The following is a 27,119-nucleotide window of genomic DNA, read 5'->3' as shown; positions in this document are numbered from 1 at the left end:
ACATTTCTACAACTTCCTTTGTGGTAACCTATTTTAGAGCTTTAAATAGTCTTGTCATGTTTGGGGTTTTTTTGTGTTTTTTTTTTTTAAGATTTCTAAGCCAAAATTTCTGGCAGTCATTTCCATCTCCTGCATTATTAATAAAAATAATAAATTATAAAAGGATTTTCTAACTCAGACCTTCAAAGCTTTTCTTATTTGACAGTTAATGAAACTGCCACAGCATCATGGCTGCTAAAGAACCTGTTAAGATGTTTGAAATATTAGTATCATACCACCACCTAGGTCTTATCACTGCCAAAAGTGAAATAAAAGCATGAAGCAGACATTATTAAAGTAGTCTTGTGTTGAAACAAAATCAGTAAATGATTGAATCTGAAAATAATCTCAAGATATTCATCTCTGCATCTGATTCTTTATATGAAAGCCCCAACCTCAGTGTACTTCTTTAAACTCAGGATATTAAGTCAGTTGGGGTTATTTGAAGTTAAAATACAGTATTTTTCAAAAATTCAGAAAACTGTTTAGTCTTATTACAGATTAAAGTGGTAATGCATGTGTGTTCCTGTATCAGTCATGCTAAATCACTTCAGCCGTGTCCAACTCCTTGTGACCCTTTGGACAGTAGCCTGCCAGGCTCCCCTGTCCATGGGATTTTTCAAGCAAGAATACTGGAGCAGGTTGCCATTTCCTCCTCCAGGGGCTCTTCCTGACCCAGGGATTGAACCTGAGTCTCCTGTGTCTTCTGCATTGCAGATGGATTCTTTAGGCTTGAGAAGGTAATATTTGAGCAAAGACTTGAAGGAAGTGAGGGAGGTGGTTAGGCACATCTAGGGAAAGAACATTCTGGGCAGAGGAAATAGCCATTTCTAAGTCCTAAGGCTCCAGGGTCCCCTAGGCTAGTCAAGGAACCACAAGAAGGCCACTATGACCAGGGTGGGGTAAGAAAGCTGAGAGGAGCAAATGAAGACATAGGGAAGTGAAGTGATAGACCATGACAAAGAGTTGGGCTTCACTCTGAATGACATGGGGAGTCACTGAAGCATTTTCAAACTTGTGGATTTTTGCCAGTTTCAGAGTGTTTTTTTTTAATGGCTTTTCAGTGGCTTAAGTTTACATTTTCTCTTATTAGAAAAGTTGAGCATCTTTTCATGTCTAAATGCCATCTATATTTCCTTTACCTAGACTGTATTCACCCAAGAAGGAAATGGCAACCCACTCCAGTACTCTTGCCTGGAGAATCCCATGGATGGAGGAGCCTGGTGGGCTGCAGTCCTGGGGTTGCTCAGAGTCGGACACGACTGAACTACTTCACTTTCACTTTCAAGAACTGGAGAAGGAAATGGCAACCCACTCCAGTGTTCTTGCCTGGAGAATGCCAAGGATGGGGAAGCCTGGTGGGATACTGTCTATGGGGTCACATAGAGTCGGACACGACTGAAGCAACATAGCAGCAGCAGCAGCAGACTGTATTCAAGTCCTTCCCCCATTTTGAGATTTGTCTTTTTCACATTGATTCATATGAGTTTTTTATACTCAAGAAATTAGCGTTTGGTCTGTTACTTTAGTTACAAATTCACTTAACACCTTAAATAGTCTATAGTCACCTGGATTTTGCATTCTTGTGTTGCATTTCAAACTTTAGACCTTGGCAAAGATATTGCAATTTTATATGAAAATTAATTCATGATTCTTCACCCCTGTGTTAAATCATATATACAGAAAAATCATTTCTGAAATAAAATGTTAAGAAGTTCCTAGAAGCAGTTTTTAATTAACTGTTTATCCATAAAAACAAGTAGTAAAAAAAGTATTTTAAGTATCACTGTATACATATGTGATGGTCTATTTATTTTATAGCATACATTTTCTTTATTTAGTTTTGGGCATAAGTTCAAAGTTTAAGATACAAAAAGATAACACACTAAAAGTAACTTTGTTCTCAGCTCACCACTTTCGAATTTCTCTTCCCTTAAGCAACTACTGCTCCCACTTTCTCATGTATCTTTCCAGATATTTTATACAGATGCACAAACTCTGTTTGCTCTAAGTGAACACATTCCCAACCTCAGTTAATCTACATTTAAGAATCAGTAATACTGATCGAGACATGACACGCATGTGGAAAGAAAGTGGATCAGAGTTGATTGTAAAGCATCCACTTGTTTCTGATGCAGTAGAAAAGCAGTCGAGGAAACAGTAGTTATTCTTGTTCTTTGTATAGAACTTTCATGTTATTTTTTTTACCTTGAAGTGATTGTGTAATTTAGATATTATTGTTATCGCCATTTTACAGATGAGGAAACAGACTCAGAGAGGTTAAAGCCAGAGAGCACAAAATCAGTAGGTGATAGTGCTAGGACTTAGACTCAAGACTCTTGATTCCAATTCTCTGAACTTTCTTCAGTAGCTCCATAGGTAATAGCCTTAGCTGTTTTGAAGAAGAAAAGAAAAATATCAACTTCCCTAAATCGAATGAGGAAATTGAAACGAGGCAAAAAGCAATAGGGATAGTCTTGCTGAGACTATTTGCTATTGCCATCTCTGGGTGTAACATACATCTTTCTCATATGGCTTAATTTTTCCAACAAGACCTTCTCCTTAAAAGGCTTATACCTGGGGTGGGTTTTCACTAATGTTCAGTTTTCCAACTTTTCTGGGAATGCAATGGAGCAGGAGTTACCAAAGTATGTATAGATTGAGGAAAATAAAGTGATCCTAAGTTTTGGTTCTAGTAGAATGAAGTCAAGAAGGCAATGGCACCCCACTCCAGTACTCTTGCCTGGAAAATCCCATGGAAGGAGGAGCCTGGTAGGCTGCAGTCCATGGGGTCGCTGAGAGTCAGACGCGACTGAGGGACTTCACTTTCACTTTTCACTTTCATGCATTGGAGAAGGAAATGGCAACCCACTCCAGTGTTCTTGCCTGGAGAACCCCAGGAGCCTGGTGGGCTGTGGTCTGTGGGGTTGCACAGAGTCGGAAACGACTGAAGCGACTTAGCAGCAGCAACAGAATGAAGTCAATGTCAGGACAGTCTCTTAGAGGAAAACTTAAAAGAAAATGCTGTTCTGAAATTTCTTCTCATGACTGAACTGAGTGCCCAGGACACAGGTTTTGGTGGAGAAACCCTTAGAATGAACATTTTTAAGTTAAATTGGGCTTTTCAGTTTTTAGTTTCCTTATCTAAAGTCTGAAAGAGGTAGATAAAACATAAATTGTCCTTGTGAGCAGGGCAGGCTCTAATTTCTCTCTAAGGATCCAGCTAAAGGACCATCAATTTAGCTTTTTCTTTGAGGAACAACAGTTAAGAATGACAAGGTCAGGCCTTGCCCCTCCCCCACAACTATTAACTGCTTTTTTTTGTCTGTTAAAAGGTTAGGAGGTGAGTAGATTTTCCTAAGAGGGGCATGTGCCAACTAAGTAGTTGCTTAGGGCAGACTATCCCTGTTGCTTAGAGCAAAGCTGGGGGACAAAAAAATTTTGGAGGGGAAAGAATTACAAAATGAAATGGTCATGTTGGGGAAAATAATCAGAACTTTGTTGTACTTTCTTACACTTATTTTGGGGTTTAGAATTGTTTATATTTTGAATTATATTTGGGAGGTTGTAGATCCTAATCTTTTTAGTCTTGGAGCCTCTAAAGGTCTGAATCAGGCTCTTGACACATGCTCCAGGGAACTCTGAAATTTTAAATCCACAACTGGGAGGCTGCTAATCATACAGGTACTATGGGATTAAAATATAAACAACCTTCATGACGTATCTGGATCAGAAATGGAGAGTAAATCTATCTCACCACCCATAATTCATTTTCTAGTCAAAGAAGCTCAATTGAGTGTTAACACAGCAGGCCATTGGATAATAACGAAAAAAAAGAACCAACATGTACCCTGAGAAAAAAGCAGGGAGAGCATATTGACAAAAGGGAAGAGAGAAAAAAAAAAAAAAACATGAAGGTGAGGCTGGATCAATGCTTACCTACCTAAATTTGATTCAACTGGTAATAGTGAAGCCCTGAAGAGTCTTGAGAAAGAGACATGATACAAATGCTGCTTGAGAAAGACTGGACTAGTAAGTAAACATAAGATGGATTGGAAGAGAAAATATAACATGTTGAAAGACAACTAGAAATCTGGTGGAGGAGGAATCCACAAGATTTTGTGATTAGGTGTAGGGGATGAAGGAGCAGGAGAGTCAGTGATAACAAAAAGGACAGCATGGGCTGGGTTTTTTTTTTGGTGAGTTTGGCAGTCCTGTTTATTGAAAACCAATGACACAGTTAACAGTCCAAAAGAGGGGAGTAGGGGGAGAGTACAGTTTAAATCTGCTTTATTTCATAAGGGAAAGAAGGGAACTCAAGAGTATTTTCCTTTTCCTTTTATCTTGACCTCATTTCCAAAGCTTGTACTTCCTAATAGTTCATTTCAGGATAGTCTGAGAATTACCACATGGCAAAAGGAAACGTCATAGACGTGAGCGGTTAATTGAATGTAAAGAGTTACAGATCAAATGAATCAAAAGACAGGAGAGGAAAATGGGAGGTTCACATAGACAGGATAACAACGTATTGAAAATCCAAAGTTAGAGCACAGACTCACTCCGGAGGAGGAAAAAAACCCAGCATGCAGTGTTTCTCATTTTTTGTTTGGTGGATGACCTTTGAGAGAGGTGTGTCTTTTGTTTCTGGGTCATTTTCAAGCCAGCAGTGCCCCTCAGTTCAAATCTGGATGATCTGAAAGTCACAGCAAGAGAAGAATCAGTATCTTGCACATAGTAGGCATTCAGTAAACATATTTGGAATGAAGAAACGAAGGGTTTTCAGGACTTAGTGTGTGTGCATGAAGCAGAAAAACAAATCAGAATCATTCAGCTGCAAAGAAGAAATGGCCTTATAGTACATACACTGCAACTCACTGGAAACCCCACTACTGACTAAAAAGATGAAAAATGCAGCAATGACTCTCTGGTTTTCTTTGGCTTATAATTCCTGAGAGCTGTTTCCTTTTATCTTGGTTTCTTTTCAAGACCAGAATGACCCTCTGAAATTCAGATCTGGATAAAAATGGGTTCTTTTCAAGACCAGAATGACCCTCTGAAATTCAGATCTGGATAAAAAAGAGATTAATGAGTTATGGCAAAGGCAAAAAACTTGAGGTCTCTCAGCTCTTATGATCTTGTCCATGACCAGCTATGAAAGCCAAGACCCCATGGGGTAGTCTTATTTTTATTCCACTTTTCTTCAAAAAATTCCAATCATGATGTCTGTGTTTAACAGAGCCAGGGATACTTCTCAACAAAGAAATATCCAAACCTTTACCACTGTCATCTCCCAATTGCATGTTGCTATTTTCTACTCACCAGAGTGCCTCTCAGGTCTGTTTAATCTAGATGTGCGGTGATAACCTTCCAGAAAAGAGCTGTGAAAAGGAAGACCAGCCTCTAGATCCCCATCTTGGGCACCTTCTCCAGGGCCTGGCTACATCACTGGTCTCTTTATCTTCAGTCTCTGCCTGTCCCTGATTATTCACATGCTTGTGTTTCCCAATCCTAGAAAATACCCTTCCATTTGGCTCTCCTCCACCAGACTATGTAAAGACAAGTTTTTACTTTGTATTCCAGCTTTTTGACCTTCCTTCCAGCAGCCTCTCAACCACAGTAATCTGGCTTCCACTCCCACTGTGCTAAAGACAGCTGCTTCTGGAAAAGGTTACTGAAATCATATGAAAGATAATATAGGAGGTCTTCGTTGAATTCCTCATCCTACATCCTCTCTGTAGTGTTGGACTCTATAGAGTACTTCTTTCCCGGCCTCTGAAATACTGCTCCTCCTCCTTATACCTTCCTGGACAGTTTTTTTTTTTCCTCTTTTCATTCACTCCTAAAATTTTGCCTATTGCTGAAATGTTGGTACTCCTAGAGGGTCTACCCTTGAGTCTCTTCTCGTGCCAACACACTCCCTGAGTGATATAAAACTGATCCCTTAACTTCAGGTACTGCCTGAAAATTCCCAAATCTTCATGTCCAGGCTGCCTCCACTCCTGGAGCTCTTAAAAACAGATGCACAGCAGCTTAATTAGAAAACAAATGATCTAGGGACTTACCTGGCAGTCCAGTGGTTTGATCCCTGGTCGGGGAACTAAGACCCTGAATGCCAAGTGCTGCGGCAAAAAAAAAAAAAAATCCAGTACAGGAAAATCTTTATCCATTTCATCTCCACTAATCCTGACATTTCTTTGCTGAAAAATCTAATAGGAGGTGAGTCTCAATGCAGACACTACATGCCAATACCCCTTTCAGAAGATAATAAGATGGTCCTGAAGTCAGCTAGAAGAAAGCAGAGCTAGAAGTACCACATTTGAGTTTGGGGGAAGGAGTTTGAGTTTTTACTCATTTGATACCCAGACTGCAGCTGGTCCCCAAGTCCCAGCCCTCCCTATGTATGGGGAATGTAGAAGACTGGGAAAATGCTCAGGGGAGAGGGACGACCTTCTAGGATCCCACACACAACAGTTCCAGAACTGATCTTATCCGTCTGGTTATACTCCATTCTAGTTGAGAGTATCACCTTTCGTAGCCCAAAGGGAAACCTGTGTTATTGGAGACTCCTCCTCTTCAGCAGGGCCCCTTTCAGCTCTAGGACAGAGCTGTCTCTGCAGAAGGGCTCCTATCTATACTGGACTCATCTCCCACCATCTCCATACCTCTGCTCTCTACCCCCAACTAACCCATATGTGACACCCAGAGGAACCTGGTTGCACAGACTTCACCTCCTTTTATTAAAATCTCCATGCTTTTACCCTTCTGAGATCCTTTGCAACCTAACTGGACCTGCTTCCGTTTTCATCTCTGGTGACTCCTTCCCTCATCCAAGCAATAATGGGCTCTTTGTCATTTTTAAACACACCATACTAAGTACTGAGTGCCAACTATGCCAGTCACTAATCCATAAACTCTGGAATACACTGAACATAAAAAGAAGGTTCCTGCTCTCACGCAACTCACGTTTTAGTAGGAAGAGCCAGCAAATAAACAAGATAATTTCAGATAGTAATAAGGTGCTATGAAGACAATGATACAGGTGTGTGTGTGTGTGTGTGCGTGTGTGTGTGTGCGTGCGTGCGTGTGTGTCAGGGGGAGAGATGCGGTTAGCTATTTTAAATACAGTGCTCAGCGATAAGCTTGACAAGGTGACTTTTTGTTGGATGATGAGAAGGAGCCAGACAAGCAAAGATCCCATGTAGAGTATTTGGGGTTGTTTGACCAGCATGTGAGAAACGCTTTGAGGTAATAATTAGTTTGGCAGTTTGGCATGTCCAAGGTTCCAAAACAAAGCAGGTTGGAACTTATTACATACCTAAGAAAGGGGACAATGCCCTAGATGAGGTGGGACCAGATCACATGGGGCCTTATAGGCCATGGAAAGAAGTTTGGAAATTATTTTAAGAGCAACAGGAATCTATTGAAGGATCTTGAGTGAAGGACTGAGGAGCTCTGATTTACCTTTTTAAAAGATTCTGGCTCTTCCTGGAGAAGGGGTTTTTGATGGAGCAGAAGTGTAAGCCTTCAGACCAGTTCCATGCCTTCAGGCTTATGCTCAGGCCATTCCTAAATCTGGAATGACAAGTTTTTACTGGGTTCCAGGGTCCCAGTTCCTAGGGCCCAGGGAGCTGAGGAAGTGCCCCTTACTCTCAGCTCTTTCAGCCCAGGTCAAGCCTCGTTTAGCCATCAAAAAGAGATGGACAGGTGTCTGCTAATATCTTTACCTCATCAACTCCTCAGTGATTCTAAAAGACCGCTCTATAGGCGCTGGAGACTCTGAGGAGTATCCGACGAGGCCCTCCCCTGCCCTTGATGCTGTGGGATCACTTTTTTCAGTTCCCTCCTCCGTTTCCTAACTCAGAGAGCAAGTCTCGATCAAACTGTGATTGGAGTCCTGGGGCAGGGAGGCCCATGGGTTGGCGGGGCAGAAGACGTTTCTTCCTAAGATGAACGGGGCCACCTCGCAATTGGTAGCCCTGCCTGAACCAGAGCCACCAAGAAAGGGATGCGCCGCTGGCGCCAAAGCTGGATACAGACTACAACTCCCGGCAGACCCTGCGCGCGGACTGCCGATCCCTCCGCTACCAATTTGCCCCGCCGGCTGTGTCCACCGCTGCCCGCCAAGGGCCAAGTTCAGGTGTTTTAGGCCCCGAAGTCGGTCTTCTTATCACATATCCGGAGAGGGCCGGCTGGGAGCCCTGGAGGAGAAACGGACTTTTTAGAGGAGAAACGCGGATGCAGACCATCGAAGAGACGTCGTCCTGCAGCTCCCGATTTTCGCGCGCTTTTCGCGCGGGTGGTTGTGGGTAGCGCGCCCAGGAGGGAGAAAGGAGCCGGGGGGCTGTGACCGCGCCGCCCGCCGGGCCTGAGGGGATGGACGAGGACGATCCCCACGCCGAGGGGGCGGCAGTGGTCGCCGCGGCCGGGGAAGCGCTGCAGGCCCTGTGCCAGGAGCTGAACCTGGACGAGGGGAGCGCGGCCGAAGCCCTGGACGACTTCACTGCCATCCGGGGCAACTACAGCCTAGAGGTGAGCGGCGGCAGGTGGGGCGGCGGGACCGAGCTCGCCAGACCCCACCCCCGCCCCGCCCCTACCCCACCCTGTGGGGCGGTGGGAGTTTCCCCACCGGGAAGGGTCTCTGCCCAGGCGGGCGCCGAGGAGTGCGAAGCTGGAAGGGAGGGTATAGATCCCATTTCTCCATTTATTTTGAGGCGGGAAACAAGTCCGGAAAAGGAGTGGCTTTTCCAAGGTCACACTCCACTCAGAGGTCGTCCCCAGGTCTTCAGACCAGCGCCACAGACGTCTTGAGACTGCCCTTAAGTCCATTTGAGAAGCAAATACCATAACGATAAAAGCCGGAATGACTTGTGTGCCAAGACACCGCTGCCCAGCGCTTTAGATGTGTCGTCTTACTTGGTTCTCTCCACAACCCTTTGACTATGTTCTGTGATCCCCATTACACAGATGAGGAAGCTGAATCCCAAAGAGGTTAAGCCCAAGGTCGCCCGGTTAATGGTGGAGCCAGACTCAGTCTAAGCCATAATCTCTCTACCCTGCCGGCCCGAAATGTGGGTTACTTTTTTGCCGTATTGCCGCGACACAGCTATTTCATCAGAGCCAATTGTGCACACAAGGCTTATCTCTGGGCCCCAGATTCCTCCTCTCTCAGACGGGGATAATTAGATGGTCTTGACGCTAAACACAGTGTCTGTCTCTGAACAGAATAAAATGTAAGCTATCATTAGATTTTCCCCAGCCATTCTTGGGTTAACTTCTCACAACAGCTCTGTGACACGACAGGGCAGGGAGTATTAATCCTGCTGTCCAGGTATCAAGACCAGGAGGGTTGTGTTGCCCAGGTTCGTTCTGCTAATCATCGCAGAAACCCAAACAAGCATAAGCCCAATATAGAGGTAGAATTATGATGGAATATATTTGCAGTGGCCTCATGATCAAAAGTTTTTGTGATCTAAGAGGAGTGTTCTGACTCATCACCCAGTAGAATAGTTAATCGCTGAGTTCAGAGGCATGGAGTTGGAAATTTGGAGTTGACTGTGTATGTGTGTGTCAGTATATGAGGGAGAAGAAGAGAGACTCTTGTTTGTCTCCAGGGTAGGACTGGATAGACTGGATTAAGGACAGTCATCTGCATCTCGGGTGACACGACTGGAAAGCTGAGGAAAGGAGGAGAAAGTAAGGGAGATTATAACTTACAGCCTCTCGATTGAAAACAAACTTTTTAGAAGCCAGAGAAAGCGTTTCTGACATCCCAAGTCTTCATTTAGTCTCTCATTGAATGTGCATTGCTGAGTGTAGACTGTATTGAAGGCATTAAACTAGGCGCTTCTTTCAGATTCTTGAATATGCCTAGCTTGCTCCTAACTTTCTCCATGCCAGTCCCTCTGCCTGGAAACTTCACTCCCCACTCCAGGGAAAGTTTAAGAGCCGAATCTCCAGTTAGGCAGAGTTGATCAGGATATCTTAATGTTTGACTTAATTCACAGTTGTGTTGAATTAAGATTTTGTGTTTATTCTATCTAAAGTGTTTTATTTTCCTCTTCTTTGTTGCTTTGTTTTTGGTGAAAGGCATTTTCATGTATCTACTGCTTCCTAAGAATCCCTCTGCCCAATCCCTATCCCCTCTAGTCTACCTGACAAGCTCCTGATTACCCACCCCACTTCACCCGTACATTTTGGTGGTTTATCACCACTTACTACTTTTGTCTCCCTCTGTGAACCCTTCTGTGACCCCCCAGTCAAAATCAGTTGCTCACTACACTATATTCTCCCATAACACTTTATTTTCAATTCTTAAAACGTGTATCTCACCAATTATAGATAACAGTATCTGTTTCTCTTAGTTCTACACTTGGAGTTTTATAAGGTCAGAGTGTTTTTGTATTTTGAAGGCCTAGTATCAAGAAACTAATTTAAATACTATAGGTGCTTTTTATTTTTAGAAAAAAAGTCAAAGTAGTAATTTTGGTTCTTAAAGTTTCTCTATATTAATCGTGTTTTTGTCTAGTAGCCTGTATCCAAAAGCTCTATAATACTTGGGTGTTATACCCACACAATTCGTTAATCAAGGCTTCTAAAAGTATTCAACCTTAAGCTTACCTGCCTCAAGCAATTAAGACTTTTCACTACTTTAGGGCAGGAACACTGGGTCTTAGATTTATTAGTAGCTACCAATTTCTGCTCACTCCTTTTGGATTATTGCAGGAAATCTTTATTAGTCATTTTTATTCTGCTAGAGTCTGGTCTTAAAGAGGATCTGCACTACAGTATTGTGTTATGGTATGAGATTTGTGGCTAGTTCTTAATTTCATGTAAAGCTCAGCAATGAAGTCATAAAGTGAATCTAGCTTCAATAGCTCAAGTCTAGTGTTGAATTCTCAAATGTCACCTTTTTTGTAGCATTGCAAATTGAAATATCTGCTAAGATAGAGAGCCATACTTAGACTGTTTTAAAGATTAGGGTAAATAATTCCCCCAATTTCTGCCTCACAAAACTGACAATCTCCTTTATGTTGAACACGATAGGTATTAGTTTTTATATGTGTGATTCTTTTGCCATGATTCTACTCTGTTCTTTCCTTTTCTCTGCCTAAGTGATTAAAAAAGAAACAAAATGATAGAAAGGAACTTCCACATCATCAAGGCCATGACTGGTGTTATAATACTGAAAAAGCTAATGCTGAGAAATTGAGAACTTTTTCAGTAATATTAGATTTGGGGTATAGATGAGAGATCTATATTTAGATTAATATCAATTTACCATGTTACACAGGACTGAGAGTAAGGAATTTTATACCCATTTTTGCTACCAACTAAGCTTTCTGACCTTGGGCAAATAGCCTCACTTCTCTCGCCTGTTAATACAGTATGAAAATTAGACCAGATAATCCTAAGATCTCTTTTGAGTCTAGAATTCAAGTGTTCTAACGAAATATATCCATTTTGCTGTTTTATCTTTTGCCTGCCAGGGAGAGGTTATACACTGGTTGGCGTGTTCGTTGTATGTTGCTTGCCGCAAAAGCATCATTCCCACAGTTGGAAAGGGTATCATGGAAGGAAATTGCGTTTCACTTACCAGAATACTACGTTCAGCTAAACTAAGGTAAAGCACTTTGATTTTTCAAACATTACTTTATAAGTCCTGAATTTAACTTTAGAATTTAATTTTTCTTCATTTTAAATCATTTAGCTTCATCCCATTCTAAGGTTTTTTTTTTACAGTTCTCACATTTTTTTCCTAGTTCTCACATTCTTTCTCTGACTTTCTTCCTCAAATTCTAACTTCAACCAAAGGCCCTGTTCTAAATCTTTTTTTTTAATTGAGTTACAATTTATAAGTCATATAATTTACTTACTTGTACAATTCAGTGATTTGGGGTATTTTTTACAGAGTTATGTAACTATCACCACAGGCATTACAGGCATAGAGGTTTTGTTTTTGGGTGTTTTTTTTATTTTGGCTGCACCATGCAGCAGGTGGGAACCTGTGCCCCCTGCATTGGAAGCATAAAGTCTTAACTTCTGTACTGCCAGGAATATTACTAAGTCTTTTTATCTATGATTTTTTCCATTAATATTTTAAGTTTGAGAATAATTTGAAGCTTTCAGAAAAGTTGCAAAAATAAGAAAATTACAAAGACCATCCATACACCCTTGACCTAGACTCACCTTTTAGTGACATTTTACTCCATTTGCTTTATCATTTAATCTTTTTCCCTTAAATAATATATTTTCCTCAACTACTTCAATTTAAGTAGCATCCATTATAGCCCTATACCCCTAAATATTTCAGTATGTATTTCCTTAAATATCTATAGTACAGTTATCCACGTCAACAAAATTAATCCTGATACAATAATTTTCTATAATCTAACATCTCTATTCTAGTTTTATTACTTGACGCAGTAACGTTTTTTCTCTTTTTTGGCTATTCTGGGTCCTTGTTGCCGCTCGTCAGCTTCTGTAGTTGCAGCACAAGGACTCCTCACTGGGAGCACAGGTGCCAGTGCCTGTGGCCTCAGTAGCTGCAGTGTGCGGGCTTGGCGGCTTTATGGCACGTGGGATCTTAGCTCCCCAACCAGGGGTCAGACCCATCCCCTACGTTTGGAAGGTGGATTCTTCACCACTGGACCACCAGGGAAGTCACTAATTTTAAGTGACTATGTAGATCTTTATAGACTTGGGAAAATATGCATCAAATATTGCTAAATCATACTGCAAAATACTGTAGAAGTATAGATTCATACATATACCTGTAAAACTAGAAGATTTTTATTGATTTACCTGTGTGCCAGATATTATGTGCTAATAGTTTACATATCTTTATTCATTTAATCCTCACAGTAATCCTATCAAATAAATCTCATTTTAAAAATGAGGAAGCCAAGTCACCAAGAGGTTAAATTATATCCAGTGGTTATATACCTAAGTGGCAGAGCCTCTGAAGTCCATGCTGTATTACTTATGTATCAGTAAACAAATATACATTAGTGTGTCTTCTCTTAAATTGTATCTTTAATTCAACTTCAGTTTACAAAAAAAAATTAGCCTAAGCAATTTCCAACTTAAAAAGAAAGTTTCATGTGGGAATTCCCTGTCTGTCCAGTGGTTAGGACTATGCACTCTCACTACAAAAGGCCTGGGTTTAATCCCTGGTCAGGGAACTAAGATCCTATAAGACATGAGGTGCTGCCCCCCCAAAAAAAAAGTTTTATGTAAAAATTTGTTCTGCTATTAATAGTGTTAAATATTAGTATCTGTTTTATAATTTGAATTTTAAATTCTTAATAAAGCAGCTGTCTGAGCCTCATTAAGTAGTGAGAAGTAATTTTTCCTTATTTTTTACAAGTTTTTTAGTAACTTGTGATTTAAATCAAGATTATTTTCATTCACTCATTATTTTCATATTTATTAGAACCTGAATGAAAAATTACTTTTCATAATTTTAATTGAAACATTGATATTAATTTTTTACAAAGTAATTTTCTTTTTTGCCTTTTGAGTACCCTTAAAAATAGATGGTGTGCCACTATTGGGACATATGTTCCATATTACCATCTTTTCTCTGTACTTGGTTTTTGCTGGCAGGGTGAGTCATAGCTCCCAGTAAGCCATGCAATCAGCAGGGTAAGCAACCAGTACATTTACAACCATTCTGTCTCACAGCCATTCTGTTTTTCACTTTCAGTAGAGTATTTGTTAAATTATGTGAGATAGCCAACACTTTTTTTTTTTTTAATAAAATAGGCTTTGTGTTAGATGATTTTACCCAACTGTAGGCTAATGTAAGCATCTGAGCATGTTTGAGGTAGGCTAGGCTAAGTTGTGATGTTCAGTAGGTTTAGGTATATTAAATGCATTTTCAACTTATATTTTCAACTTACAGTAGGGTTACAGGTTATATCCTGTAACCCCATTTGTAAATCGAGGAAGATCTGTATACACATAAATAACATAAAGAGAGATGGATGACAAAGCAAATATGCAAAATGCAAAATTGGTGAATACTGTTGAATAAAGAAGTTCTTGTATACAATTCTTGCAACTTTTCTGTAAGTTTGATGCTATTTCAAAATAAAAAAGTTTAAAAGAGAAAAGGGAATGCTTAGATACATTTATGGCACATCCATATAGTGGAATAAAATCCAGCTCTTAACATTATGGAAGGACGTTCATGTGAACTGAGAGGAAATGATCTCCAAAATTATAGGAAAAAAGAGAAGTATAGAATATCTATTGTAGGTAGTATTGTTTCATTTGAGTGGGGAAAAAGTATTTAATTAGGTGTGTATTCATAAATACCCTAAAAAGTTCTGCAAGGATAAATAAGAAACTAGTAACAATATAATCGTGATTTTCTCTGGCTCAGTAGTAAAGAATCTGCTTGCAGTGTAGGAGAGCCAGGTTCAGTCCCTGGATGGGGAAGATATAATTAGTCACTAAGGCAAAGTTGGTTGCTTTAGTGGAAAAAAACTGGGAGGGAGGTGATGGACAAGGAGAGATACTTTCCATCATGTATCCTTCAGTACCTTTGAAATTTTGTAATTATGTACATTACTTATTAAAAAAAAAAAAAAAACTGTCATAGGGTAGCATGATATCCATCTTTGTATAAATATTTTTGCCTATATCTTTGACTCTCTCCTTAGATTCTCATAAAAAGCAATTTTTGGATGAAAGAATTGAGTGTTTTTAAGACTTTATATTCATGTTGCCAAGTTGCCTTTTGGAAGGTAATTACTAATACTTCTAGCATATTTCACTGTATCCTTTTTGGAGTAGCATTTTTTTTTAACAGTCCTGTTGAAATATAATCCACATATCCATTTAAAATATATAGCTCAACAGTTTTTAATATATTCACATACTGACTACAATTTTAGAACATTTTCATCACCCCAAAAAAGATACCTCATACTCATTAGCATTCACGTGTTATACCCCCACTAAATCCCCTTCCTCTGGCAACCACTAATCCACTTTCTGTCTTTTTGCCTATCTTGGACATTTCCTATAAATAGAATCATACAGTATATGATATTTCTTTGTGATTGGCTTCTTTAACTTAGCATAATGTTTTTAAGGTTCATCCATGTTGTAGCAGTATCAGCATTTTATTCCTTTCTATGACTGAATAATTTTCCATTGCGTGGATATAAACATTTTATTAATTTTTTGGTTGATGGACATTTGAGTTGTTTCCACTTTGGACTCTTATGAATAATGTTGCTATGAATGTGTACAGCTTTTTATGTAGACGTATTTCTCATTTCTCTTAGATGTATGTATAAGGATTGCTGTGTCCTGTGGTAACTCTGGTTAACCTTTTGAGGAGCTATCAAGCTGTTTTTCAAAGTGACTATACTAGTCATTCTATGAAGATTCCAATTTATCCACATCTTGTCAACACTTATTATCTACCTTTTTTTTTTTAAGATTTACTTATTTGTTTATTTATTTATGGTTCTGCTGGGTCTTCGTTGCTGCACAAGCTTTCTCTAGTTGAGGTGAGCAGGGGCTACTCTCGAACTGTGGTATGCGGGCTTCTCATTGCAGTGGCTTTTGTTGGGGAGCACGGGCTCATTAGTTGTGGCTCCCATGCTCTAGACCATAGGCTCAGTAATTGTGGTGCATGGGCTTAGTTGCCCTGCAGTATGTGGGATATTTCCAGATTAGGGATCAAACCTGTGTCCCCTGCATTGGCAGCAGATTCTTAACCACTGGACTACCAAGGAAATTCCTATCGGTTTTTTTTTTTTAATAGTCAAGTGCCCATGAAGTGCTGTCTCATCATGGTTTTGATTTGTATTTCCCTAATGTCTAATGATGTTGAGCATCTTTCATATGCTTTTTTGGAGTACTGTATTCTTTGTAATAGATTTTCAATGAAACAAAAACTTTTGAAAGCTGTGAAGTTTACTTTGTATTTTAATTTAGTTTAAAAAAATCACATTCATAGTTTAAGTGATATCAGTCCTGGCAATGGCAACCCACTCCAGTACTCTTGCCTGGCAAATCCCATGGACCGAAGAGCCTGGCTGCAGTCCATGGGGTTGCTAGGAGTCGGACACGACTGAGCGATTTCACTTTCACTTTTCACTTTCATGCGTTGGAGAAGGAAATGGCAACCCACTCCAGTGTTCTTGTCTGGAGAATCCCAGGGACGGGGGAGCCTGGTGGGCTGCTGTCTATGGGGTCTCACAGAGTCTGACATGACTGAAGTGACTTAGCAGTAGCAGTAGCATTAAGGCTCTTTTGTTTGTTTTCAAACACTCTGATAAACTTTGTTCCAGGTTCAGTTTAGTTCGTTTCAGTCACTCAGTTGTGTCCGACTCTGTGACCCCATGAATTGCAGCACGCCAGCCCTCCCTGTCCATCACCAACTCCTGGAGTCCACCCAAACTCATGTCAGTCGAATCAGTGATGCCATCCAACCATCTCATCCTCTGTCATCCCCTACTCCTCCTGCTCCTAATCCCTCCCAGCATCAGAGTCTTTTCCAATTAGTCAACGCTTCTCATGAGGTGGCCAGAGTATTGGAGTTTCAGCTTTAGCATCAGTCCTTCCAAAGAACACCCAGGATTGATCTCCTTTAGAACGGACTGGTTGGATCTCCTTGCAGTCCAAGGGACTCTCAAGAATCTTCTCCAACACCACAGTTCAAAAGCATCAATTCTTCAGCACTCAGCTTTCTTCACAGTCCAACTTTCACATCCATACATGACCACTGGAAAAACCATAGCCTTGACTAGACGGACCTTTGTTGGCAAAGTAATGTCTCTGCTTTTCAATATACTATCTAGGTTGGTCATAACTTTTCTTCCAAGGAGTAAGCGTCTTTTAATTTCATGGCTGGAGTCACCATCTGCAGTAATTTTGGAGCCCAAAAAAATAAAGTCTGACACTGTTTCCACTGTTTCCCCATCTATTTCCCATGAAGTGATGGGACCAGATGCCATGATCTTCGTTTTCTGAATGTTGAGCTTTAAGCCAACTTTTTCACTCTCCTCTTTCACTTTCATCAAGAGGCTTTTTAGTTCCTCTTCACTTTCTGCCATAAAGGTGGTATCATCTGCATATATGAGGTTATTGATATTTCTCCTGGCAATCTTGATTCCAGCTTGTGCTTCCTCCAGCCCAGCGTTTCTCTGGGCTCTGCATATAAGTTAAATAAGCAGGGTGACAATATACAGCCTTGATGTACTCCTTTTCCTATTTGGAATCAGTCTGTTCCATGTCCAGTTCTGTTGCTTCCTGACCTGCATATAGGTTTCTCAAGAGGCAGGTCAGGTGGTCTGGTATTCCCATCTCTTTCAGAATTTTCCACAGTTTATTGTGATCCACACAGTCCAAGGCTTTGGCATAGTCAATAAAGCAGAAATAGATGTTTGGGATAGCAATATATACATTGGATTTATATGAGAACATATTAGTTACGGCTCTTATTTATTAAAAAGAAAAAAAAAAAAAAAACAGATACCAGCTACCAACTTTGGCTCTCTTAAGGAGAAAAAAAATGTATTGAAAGAATATTGGATAGCTGACAAAGTCTTTAGGATAACTTAAGAAATTAGGCTTAGAAAATGACCAGGAGAAAGAGAAGCTGGCTACACAACCAAAAAGCGTATCACAGAACCCATCTAATAGGTACACAGCTTGCATGGCCAGCAGTGCTGTCCCTGGATTTTGGCAATGTTTTTGTCCCTAGGAGCTGCTATTGAGCTCCATAAGAATTTACCACTTCCTCATTTCTATGCTGTCACCTCCAGATTCAAAAACCAAACAGATATATATGATTAAGGACCTCAGGTTTTATGCCTTCACCCTAAGTTCCAATGCAGCTTACCGTTCTAGTAGAAAATCCTCAGACAAAGGAAAGAATAGAATTTCACATGCTGAGCATCCCTGTCTCCAACAAAGTCCTCTATAAGAGACTATAATTTTGTCAGCCAAAAAAATTTTAGTAATCTAGCTTTTTTTCTTTTGTTGCTGCTCTTGATAAGAATCTTTTAAAAAGACTCAAATTCTTAGATTTCAGTCAGCATGTCTGGAGTTTGAACTTCTACAGACAACTAACTGATGATTTCTTCCACCACCTTTAAAAAAAAATTACATTCATTATTCTGTAATATCACTAGACACTTAAATGAACTTTAACACTACAAAATTTCAGTCCAAGACCATACTAACATGGGAACATAAAAAAATGCACTTATAATTGTATAAACCAGAAATGTAGAGCCATAGTCCATTAGGTGATTTTTCTGGGTATGTTCTACCTTCTTAGGTATATATTGATGTTTGATAGTAGAACCACGTGTTGTAACACAAACACTTGAATTTTATTCCTGCCCTGTAATAGTCTGGTGCTTTGTGATCAACTTCCAGAATCTAATATTGAGACAGGCTGTCTTTCCTCAGACTAGTTTTTAGTTTTGTGAACTCATCAGTCTGTTGACTAACATTTACTTTGTAATTTATATGCAGAGTATTGTCTAGGTACTACAGGGACTAAAAAAAGTAGATAGATACTGGAGAGGGCAATGGCACCCCACTCCAGTACTCTTACCTGGAAAATCCCAAGGACGGAGGAGCCTGGTAGGCTGCAGTCCATGGGGTCGCTAGAGTCAGACATGACTGAGCAACTTCACTTTCACTTTTCACTTTCATGCATTGGAGAAGGAAATGGCAACCCACTCCAGTGTTCTTGCCTGGAGAATCCCAGGGACGGGGGAGCCTGGTGGGGTGCCGTCTATGGGTCGCACAGAGTCGGACACGACTGAAGTGACTTAGCAGCAGCAGCAGATAGGTACTACCTACATAGTCAAAGATATTTTATGTATTGACTGTTAAGTTCTCACAGTGATTCTGGGAACCAAAGTAATTTCATAGCACTTGAAATGGGGTTTTTTTTGTCTCTCTTTTTTAAAAAATAAATTCAGGGATTTTAATGAAGATTCTTAGGTATAAGTAGAGTGTCTCCTTTTCTTACCATTATGTGGATTCATTTTAAATTTGCTTTTTTCTGTTTGTTTAGTTTAATACAGTTTTTTAGTAAAATGAAGAAATGGATGGACATGTCAAACCTGCCACAAGAATTTCGTGAACGTATAGAAAGGCTAGAAAGAAATTTTGAGGTGTCTACTGTAATTTTCAAAAAATTTGAGCCAATTTTTTTAGATATATTTCAAAATCCATATGAAGAGCCACCAAAGTTACCAAGAAGCAGGAAGCAGAGGTGAGACACTTTATCCTCATATAATTGACATAGAAATTATGATACAAACTTATTAAGGGCATTTGCATTTTAAAAGTCAACTTTTTAACCCCATTTAATAAACCATGGTTGTCTGTCCTTTGTGAATGGGATTTTATATGTAATTTGACTGCTACTTGGTGTATTTGCTGTTTCAATTTTTAAGTGACAAACGTAAAATGATATTTAGTAAGTTAGATAAAAAGTACGTTCCCCCCGCCCCTTTTTTAGGAGGATTCCTTGCAGTGTTAAAGAGCTCTTTAATTTCTGCTGGACACTGTTTGTTTATACTAAGGGTAAGGTGACACTTTCACTTGCTTTGTATTTCTGTTGTGGGAACTCGGTGCTATTTGACATGGAAGGTTCCTGGGTTTTATGTCTCTTTTTTCTTGTAAAGGTAATTTTCGTATGATTGGAGATGATTTAGTAAACTCTTATCATTTACTTCTGTGCTGCTTGGATCTGATTTTTGCCAATGCCATTATGTGCCCAAATAGACAAGAGTTGCTAAATCCATCATTTAAAGGTGAGACCTTATTTATTTTTGAAAACTGATAATCAGTTTTTAGAAAAAGAGTATTAAAAGTTGATCATATTCTTTTTTCCATCCATTGGTTCTTACACCCTGTCAAACTAGGTTTACCATCTAATTTCCAAACTGCTGACTTTCGGGCTTCTGAAGAACCTCCCTGCATCATTCCTGTACTGTGTGAACTGCATGACGGACTTCTGGTAGAAGCCAAAGGAATAAAGGAGCATTACTTTAAGCCATATATTTCAAAACTCTTTGATAGGAAGGTACTGTACTTACATTTAAATGATTCAGCTCCTGTGGGTCAGCAGTAGCAGCCTCCAGGAGAAAACCAGTATTTTAAGCAAGTTCTTAACATTATAGTACTCGGGCTCAAGTTCCCAGGTTTCAGCCTCTGCTGTGATGCAGTCCTGGCCAGTGATTTTCTGTGATGTGCAGAACTGAGCTGTGGAAGAATGTGACCAGCCGTATGTCCTGTTAACTAAATGCACAGCCAGAGGCATCTGTAGGAGGTTCTGATAGAGAATTAATGAAGGACAGACATCAGAGTAAGCCTAAGGAAAAGCAGGAGGTCAGAGTAAGCTGGTTTATTGCCACAATTTGAATACTGTTTACACAATTTGTTATTTACTAAAAGTAGGATGATATTTAACAGCTGTAGCTTTAATTCCATACAAGTAGAGCAAGAGTCCCTGAAAGGATTAGGTCATCACTAACTGGGTTCTTCTCTTACGTATACTTTTGTATCTAGTCTTATCTTTCAATAAACAAATATTTATGTGCATATACACAATTTTTATATTTCTGTGTGTGTGTATATACTCAAAATATCTCTTTCTAAAACTTTAATCTCCAGCAAAGTAAACTTTAAAGGAACTGAAGGATTTTGTCTGTTGTGCTCTGTAGAAACGGTGCACTCCTGGGTATGGTGACCATACATCTTGGTTTGCCTGGGTTATCTGGGTTTTGGCTGTTGGTGTGGCATAATTACTAGAATGTCTCCTTTTTTCACTTCAGAAGTATCCTGGTTTGAACAGTGGTTCTCTTGCCCATGGGCCACAGACCGTTTATTTGGCCTGTTTAGGATGTTTTACATTTTTATTTTGTTCAATTTTTAGCTGACACATGAAAACCTTTTATGTGAAAATTTTTTAAAAATCAGAATTGGCAGTGTTGGTAACTACATGGGTAACGATTGTCAAGCTCAATAATGGCTACCTCTTAGGACAAGGAAGCGTGCTTTCTGCCCTCTTCATTTATATATGTTAAACTCTGACCCCTGAAAGCATTTGAGTTTACAATCCCTGATGTTTGATAATCTAAGAATAGTGTGGATACACAGACAATGTGAATAACAGTGTAATTTTCCTTTCTCACCAGTTGTTGTTGTTAGTCACTCAGTCGTGTCTGACTCTTTGTGACCCCATGTAGCCTGCCAGGCTCCTCTGTCCATGGGGATTCTCCAGGCAAGAATACTGGAGGGGGTTGCCATTTCCTTCTTCTCACCAGTAACAGTAGCTATATTCCTTTCATATCTTTTGCTTGTCTGACACATACCATCATTCAATAACTGTTAGTTTCCATTCTTTATAAACAATCTTTAAAATTGGACAGCTTTCATCAGAATCGTTTGGGGAATTTGTTAAAACTGCTGCCGTAGTTCAGGCTTTGAGATCTGTCAAGTCTGCCTTTTTAACAAGTTCCCCTATATGATTGTTATGTCACTAAAATTTGGAAACCACTGCTATGGGTAGACTAACTTCAAAGTATTTTGAAATCCTGACGTTAAATGTTTTTTAATATTCGCATACTAAATAGGAGGTATTGGTCTGGAAAAAAATGTTTAATAATTCTGTTTTGTGTTTGTGTGTGTTAATTTAGATAAATGTAATGTTCTTGTGTGTATGTTAATATGCTTACTTACATAATGTCACAATGACTTTTTCTTCCCAGATTTTAAAGGGCGAATGCCTTCTGGACCTTTGCAGTTTTACTGATAATAGGTAATTATCTAGCACTAAAAGTATCAGGCATATCATATTACTGTCAGTAATGATTTGTTACAGTTGGTTAAGGGATATGTTGTATCAAGTTAACAGCTCCAAATTCAAATTCAGGTTTCTTCTGCATTGGTGGAATTCAGTGCATGTTATTGCTAAGCCTTGTAGTCTTAAATTTATTTTCAGAAACCATTGGCACTTAAAATATCTGCTCTCCTGAGAAACTCATAAACAGACCCAATGACTTCTGTATTTGAGTTTACATTCTTTCACTAATCAAATATTGGCACATTCAGAATGTACTTATATTTCAAGGCCACACACAATTGTTTCCTCAATGATCAGACCTTAATTAGGTTCAACTAGTTTTCAGATTAAGTACAGATTCTTTTCAGTCACCTTGCAAAGTAATTTATTGCCTTTTATGTGAATGTGAAGAATGTTCATGATCAGATAGAAACCTCAGATATTGTTAGATGGGCAGAGTTAATAAAAACTAAAAAGTCATGAGCTTTTCCATGCTATGGAGTCAAAATCTATAAGATAAATCCATTGTGTAACTTAGTTGTATCATAGGAGCTTAAAAGAATTCTCTTTTCAGCAAAGCAGTGAACAAGGAGTACGAAGAATATGTTTTAACTGTTGGTGACTTTGATGAGAGGATCTTTTTGGGAGCAGATGCAGAAGAGGAAATTGGAACCCCTCGGAAGTTCACTGGTGACGGCCCATTAGGGAAACTGACAGCACAGGCTAATGTGGAGTGTAACCTTCAACATCATTTTGAAAAAGTAATATAACCTAGCCTGGCCTCAGTCTTGAATGGTCTTTTTCTGTGTGTGTGTGTGTGTGTCTCTACTAACAGCAGAAAAGTGAAGAAAGTGAAAGATGCTCAGCTGTGTCTGACTCTTTGCAAACCCATGGACTATACAGTCTACGGAATTCTCTAGGCCAGAATACTGGAGTGGGTAGCCTTTCCCTTCTCCAGGGGATATTCCCAACCCAGAGGTTGCACCCAGGTCTCCTGCATTGCAGGTAGATTCTTTACAGCTGAGCTACAAGGGAAGCCCAACAGCAGAAGCATCTTTCAAGTTAAATCTTGAATTTCTTCTACTAATTCATATTTCCCATGTAAACTTTAAAGAATAATTTTCAAAACTATAGCATATAGTATTTAGGTCATTTCTTGCTATTTTTCATATTTGGGTATTTTCCCAGAATGCCTGGATTTTCAGTAGACTGTGTCTTTGGATGTGAAGACATACTTTTTTCCTGTTTTTCCTTTGTACCACTTTAGCTGCTGCTTTCTTGCTTTAAAATTTGCTTTCCTACCATATGCTTTTCTCAAACATCAGCCATATTATTCTGGATTTGATTGTTTATAGCCAAGGCTTAATTCTCTGTTTATGTGTTAGGTGGGTTAGAGTATAAGGTCTGCTAGAAAACTCATAGAAACCTAAGTTTCAGTCCCAGCACTTCCATTACCTTTGTCAGCTGTTTCCTCGCATGCAAAATGAAAATGTGCATGTTATATTTCAAATGAATGTTATGAAGATAATGAGATTGTAGAGAGAAAGCACTGTGGAAAAGTGTTATTCAGAGGTAGGATGTTATTAGCATAATATTGCTAAAAATGTGGTAGGTAACCAGAAGAGGGAGAAAAAGTAACCTACTAAACATGAATAGAGAGGATGGTATCTGTACTAAATTAAACATGTAATTTAGTAATTTTTAATGTCACATATTTTTCTTTTCTGTCAGAAAACATCATTTGCGCCTTCTACCCCACTGACAGGACGGCGATATTTAAGAGAAAAAGAAGCAGTCATTACTCCTGTTGCTTCAGCTACCCAAAGTGTGAGCCGGCTACAGAGTATTGTAGCTGGCTTGAAAAATGCACCAAGTGAACAACTTATAAATATTTTTGAGTGAGTATGATACTATTTTTTTCCAAGTTTTCCTCTAATTTTAAATTAGATTCTGTAGTTCATTCTGTTTTCAGTACTTCTGAATTCTGGAGATAATGGATATACATCTGACAAGTTTTACTGTACCATTTCAATCCCAAAGTATATTGACCTAAAATCAGGTAGAAGTACTATGAAAAATTATATATAAATTTTACTTCATATTATTATAGACTTTGAAGATTAAACGCATCTTAATGGTTATGTAGCTCTAACATTCCACTCTGGTAACACCCCTAATTTATGCATTACTGTTTTTGTTTTCTTTTTTAAATGGATTCAATCTAAATGTCCATCAAATGGAAGACTGGTTACATATTGATTGTACAGCCATGAAATGGAATTTTATGCAGTTGTTGGAAAAAAAGAGACACATTTTATAGTAAAGATGATAAAATGAGGCCAGACCAGAGAAACTTATTTCCTAATACCTAATGAAATAACAGAATAATAAAAATCAGCAAACTATCAGCAGCAACCAAATGAAAAGAAGGATATTATTTCATGCTATAATTTTCCAAAGCGATGGTCAAGAAAGGAAATGGATGCTCCTAGTATGCCCCACCCCCAAGAAGCATTAGTGAAGGAAAAGGGTTTGTTAACAGGGTCTTGAAAATGCTCATTGAGTGAGTAGGCAGATGGGCAAAAAGTCCTATTAATAGAAACTCCCCAAGTGAAAGTTCCTCTATACCACCAAGATAGCAGCAGAAATATGAAAAATCCTTAGGGCCTTCCATTTTCTGAGGTTCCTACCTGATTTGTGGTGAGATCCTCATAAAACTGGAAGGTATCCCTGACCTAGGTATAGTGAACCCTGGAATGGGGATATTTAACTAAATCTCAGAAGAGAAAGCAAAGCCCTGGTCTTCAACAAAGCTGAACCTAGCACCATCTGTGTTGTACTCCCAGTCCCCAAACCTCAGTCTATAGAAAAGTGGACAGAACATTCATCCCCAGCTTCAACCACAGCTCAGAAGATAAACAGATGGCAGGGAAGGTAGGAAGACTCATAGCATCTGATCTACCCTCATAGTATTTGAATAAATAGATCTGGACCGAGCTGTGCATTTAGCATGAACGAGTTAAAAAGAAATGGCAAAGCAACTATGCAAACTTTTTAAAATCAGTACACTTATTTATTTGGCTGTGTTGGGACTTAGTTGCAGCATGTAGGATCTTGAGGCATTGTAGTACATGGACTCTCTAGTTGTGTGTGGGCTTAGTTGCTCCATGGCATATGGGATCTTAGTTCTCTGATTAGGGATCAAATACTGCAAGACAGATTCTAAATACTGGATCACCAGGGAAGTCTCTGTGCAAACATTTTAAAGCACAAAAGAAGGAAGGAAGAAAATGTGGAATGCAAAAGACAACCTGGAAATAAATAAATGGAAAGACATTTCGTGTCTATGGATTATAAGATTTAATATTGTTAAAATGTCCACATTGCCCAAAGCAATCTACAGAATCAGTACAATCCCTATCAAAACCCAATGACATTTCTTATAAAAATAGAAAAAAAAAACTAACATTCATAAGGAATTTTGAAGGACTTCTAATAGCCAAAATAATCTTGAGAAAAAAGCTGGAGAGCTCACACATCTTAATTTCAAAAACACATTATAAAGCTATAATAATGAAATCAGTATGATATTGTTATAAAGACAGACATGTAGACTAGACATGGAATAGACTAGCATCCCAAAATGCAGCTTCATGTATATCATCAACTGATCTTTGACAAGGGTGCCAAGACCACACTATAGGGAAAACTGGATATCCACATGCAGAAGAATGAAAAAAGACTCATTTACATATACATAAGTTACTTTAGATACCTATTATAGGTGGAATCATGTAGCATTTGTGTTTGGCTGGATTCAGTTAGTAGAACATCTTCAAGGTTCATCCATTTTGTAGTATATAATAGGATTTTAAGGCTGTATATATATATAGAAATATATATACAGCATTTCTCTATATATTTCTATATATAGAAATAATGGAATATTATCTATTATATATTATTTGCATAAATAATGGATATTTTGTATGTATATATATGTGTATGTATATACACACACACACACAGTTTATCTATTCATTCATCAGTGCACCTGTAGGTTGTTTCCACATCTTGGCTGTTGTGAGTAATGCTGCAGTACACTTGGGTCTCTTTGAGATATCTCCATGGAAAAAAATGAAGATGGGATTTTGTCTTATGCTTTATACAGAAGTTGACTAAAAATGGATTAAAAACCTAAACATGAGACCTGAAACTATACAGCTAGAAGAAAAAATTGGTGAAAAGCTTTGCAACATTGAAATAGGCAGTTATTTCTTGGATATGACATCAAAAGTATAGGTAACAAGCAAAAATAGACAAATGGGACTACATCATACTTAAATATTTCTGTATAGCATTGGAAATAATAGGATGAACGGCAGCATACTGGAATGCTTGCTTGCTTCTGCATGCTGAATCATGTCTGACTCTTTGTGACACCAAGGACTATAGCCTGCTAGGCTCCTATGTCCATGGGATCATCCCGGCAAGAATAATGGAGTGGGTTGCCATTTGTTTTTCCAGGGAATCTTCCCAACTCAGGGATCCAACCCGTGTCTTCTGTGGCTCCTGCATTGACAGGCATATTCTTTACCACTGAGCCACCTGGGGAGCCTTACTCAATTAAAAAATGAAAGTGTTAGTTTCTTAGTAATGTCTGACTCTTTGCAGTCCTTTGGGCTGTAGCCCCCCCAGGCTCCTCTGTGAAAATCTCCAGGCAAGAATACTGGAGTGGGTTGCCATTTCCTTCTCTAGGGAGTCTGACCCAGGGATCAAACCCAGGTGTCCCACTTTAAGGGCAGATTCTTTACCATCTGAGCCACCAGGGAAGCCCTATACTAGAATAGGAGAAAATAATTGCAAGCTGTATATCAGAAAAGTTAGTAGCCAGCATAGATAAAGAACTCCTACAACTCAAAAAAAAAGGCAAAAAACACTTCATTTTAAAAGAGGGCAAAAGACTTGACATTTCTCCAAAGAAGACATACAAATGGCCAAAAAGTGTATGAAGAAAATTCTCAATGTTATTAATCATCAGATAAATGCAAATGAAAACCACAGTGAGATATCACCTCATAGCCATTAGAAAGACCACTATCAAAAAAAACAGAAAATAACAAGTGTTGATGAGTATTAGAACTGGTGTTCTGTTGCTGGGATTGTCAATGGTGTAGCTGGTATGGAAAATAATATGGAGATTTCACAAATAATTAAAAATAGAATTTTTATTACCTAGCAATCCCAC

At 39.1% G+C, this 27,119-nt stretch overlaps 1 protein-coding gene and 1 long non-coding RNA gene across 3 annotated transcripts in view; one reads left to right on the top strand and one right to left on the bottom strand.

The window, feature by feature from the left end:
• Positions 1 to 4,251: 4,251 nt before the first annotated feature.
• On the bottom strand, positions 4,252 to 8,049 carry LOC138990458 (uncharacterized). The gene is made up of 4 exons (XR_011466591.1): positions 7,764 to 8,049; positions 7,501 to 7,611; positions 6,102 to 6,158; positions 4,252 to 4,732 (listed from the first exon to the last, which is right to left on the bottom strand). It is a non-coding gene; the product is annotated as an uncharacterized lncRNA (long non-coding RNA).
• A 186-nt stretch (positions 8,050 to 8,235) lies between these two features.
• Positions 8,236 to 27,119, top strand: part of RBL1 (RB transcriptional corepressor like 1) — a 60,579-nt gene continuing 41,695 nt past the window's right edge. Inside the window, exons 1-9 of one of the 2 annotated variants that reach the window (XM_005896007.3) lie at positions 8,236 to 8,568; positions 11,526 to 11,659; positions 19,094 to 19,294; positions 19,544 to 19,608; positions 19,710 to 19,838; positions 19,950 to 20,110; positions 21,798 to 21,847; positions 22,446 to 22,632; positions 23,603 to 23,769. In XM_005896007.3, the coding sequence (XP_005896069.1) occupies positions 8,413 to 8,568; positions 11,526 to 11,659; positions 19,094 to 19,294; positions 19,544 to 19,608; positions 19,710 to 19,838; positions 19,950 to 20,110; positions 21,798 to 21,847; positions 22,446 to 22,632; positions 23,603 to 23,769 (1,250 nt within the window). In that variant the 5' untranslated portion in view covers positions 8,236 to 8,412. Of the gene's footprint in view, positions 8,569 to 11,525; positions 11,660 to 15,335; positions 15,564 to 19,093; positions 19,295 to 19,543; positions 19,609 to 19,709; positions 19,839 to 19,949; positions 20,111 to 21,797; positions 21,848 to 22,445; positions 22,633 to 23,602; positions 23,770 to 27,119 lie in introns of those variants that run through there. The other variant, XM_070381698.1, reaches the window with a different exon arrangement.

The sequence above is a fragment of the Bos mutus genome, chromosome 13 (assembly GCF_027580195.1).
Source record: "Bos mutus isolate GX-2022 chromosome 13, NWIPB_WYAK_1.1, whole genome shotgun sequence".
In the NCBI taxonomy this organism is placed as follows: Eukaryota; Metazoa; Chordata; class Mammalia; order Artiodactyla; family Bovidae; genus Bos; species Bos mutus.
This window is presented reverse-complemented; position numbering and strand designations above follow the sequence as displayed.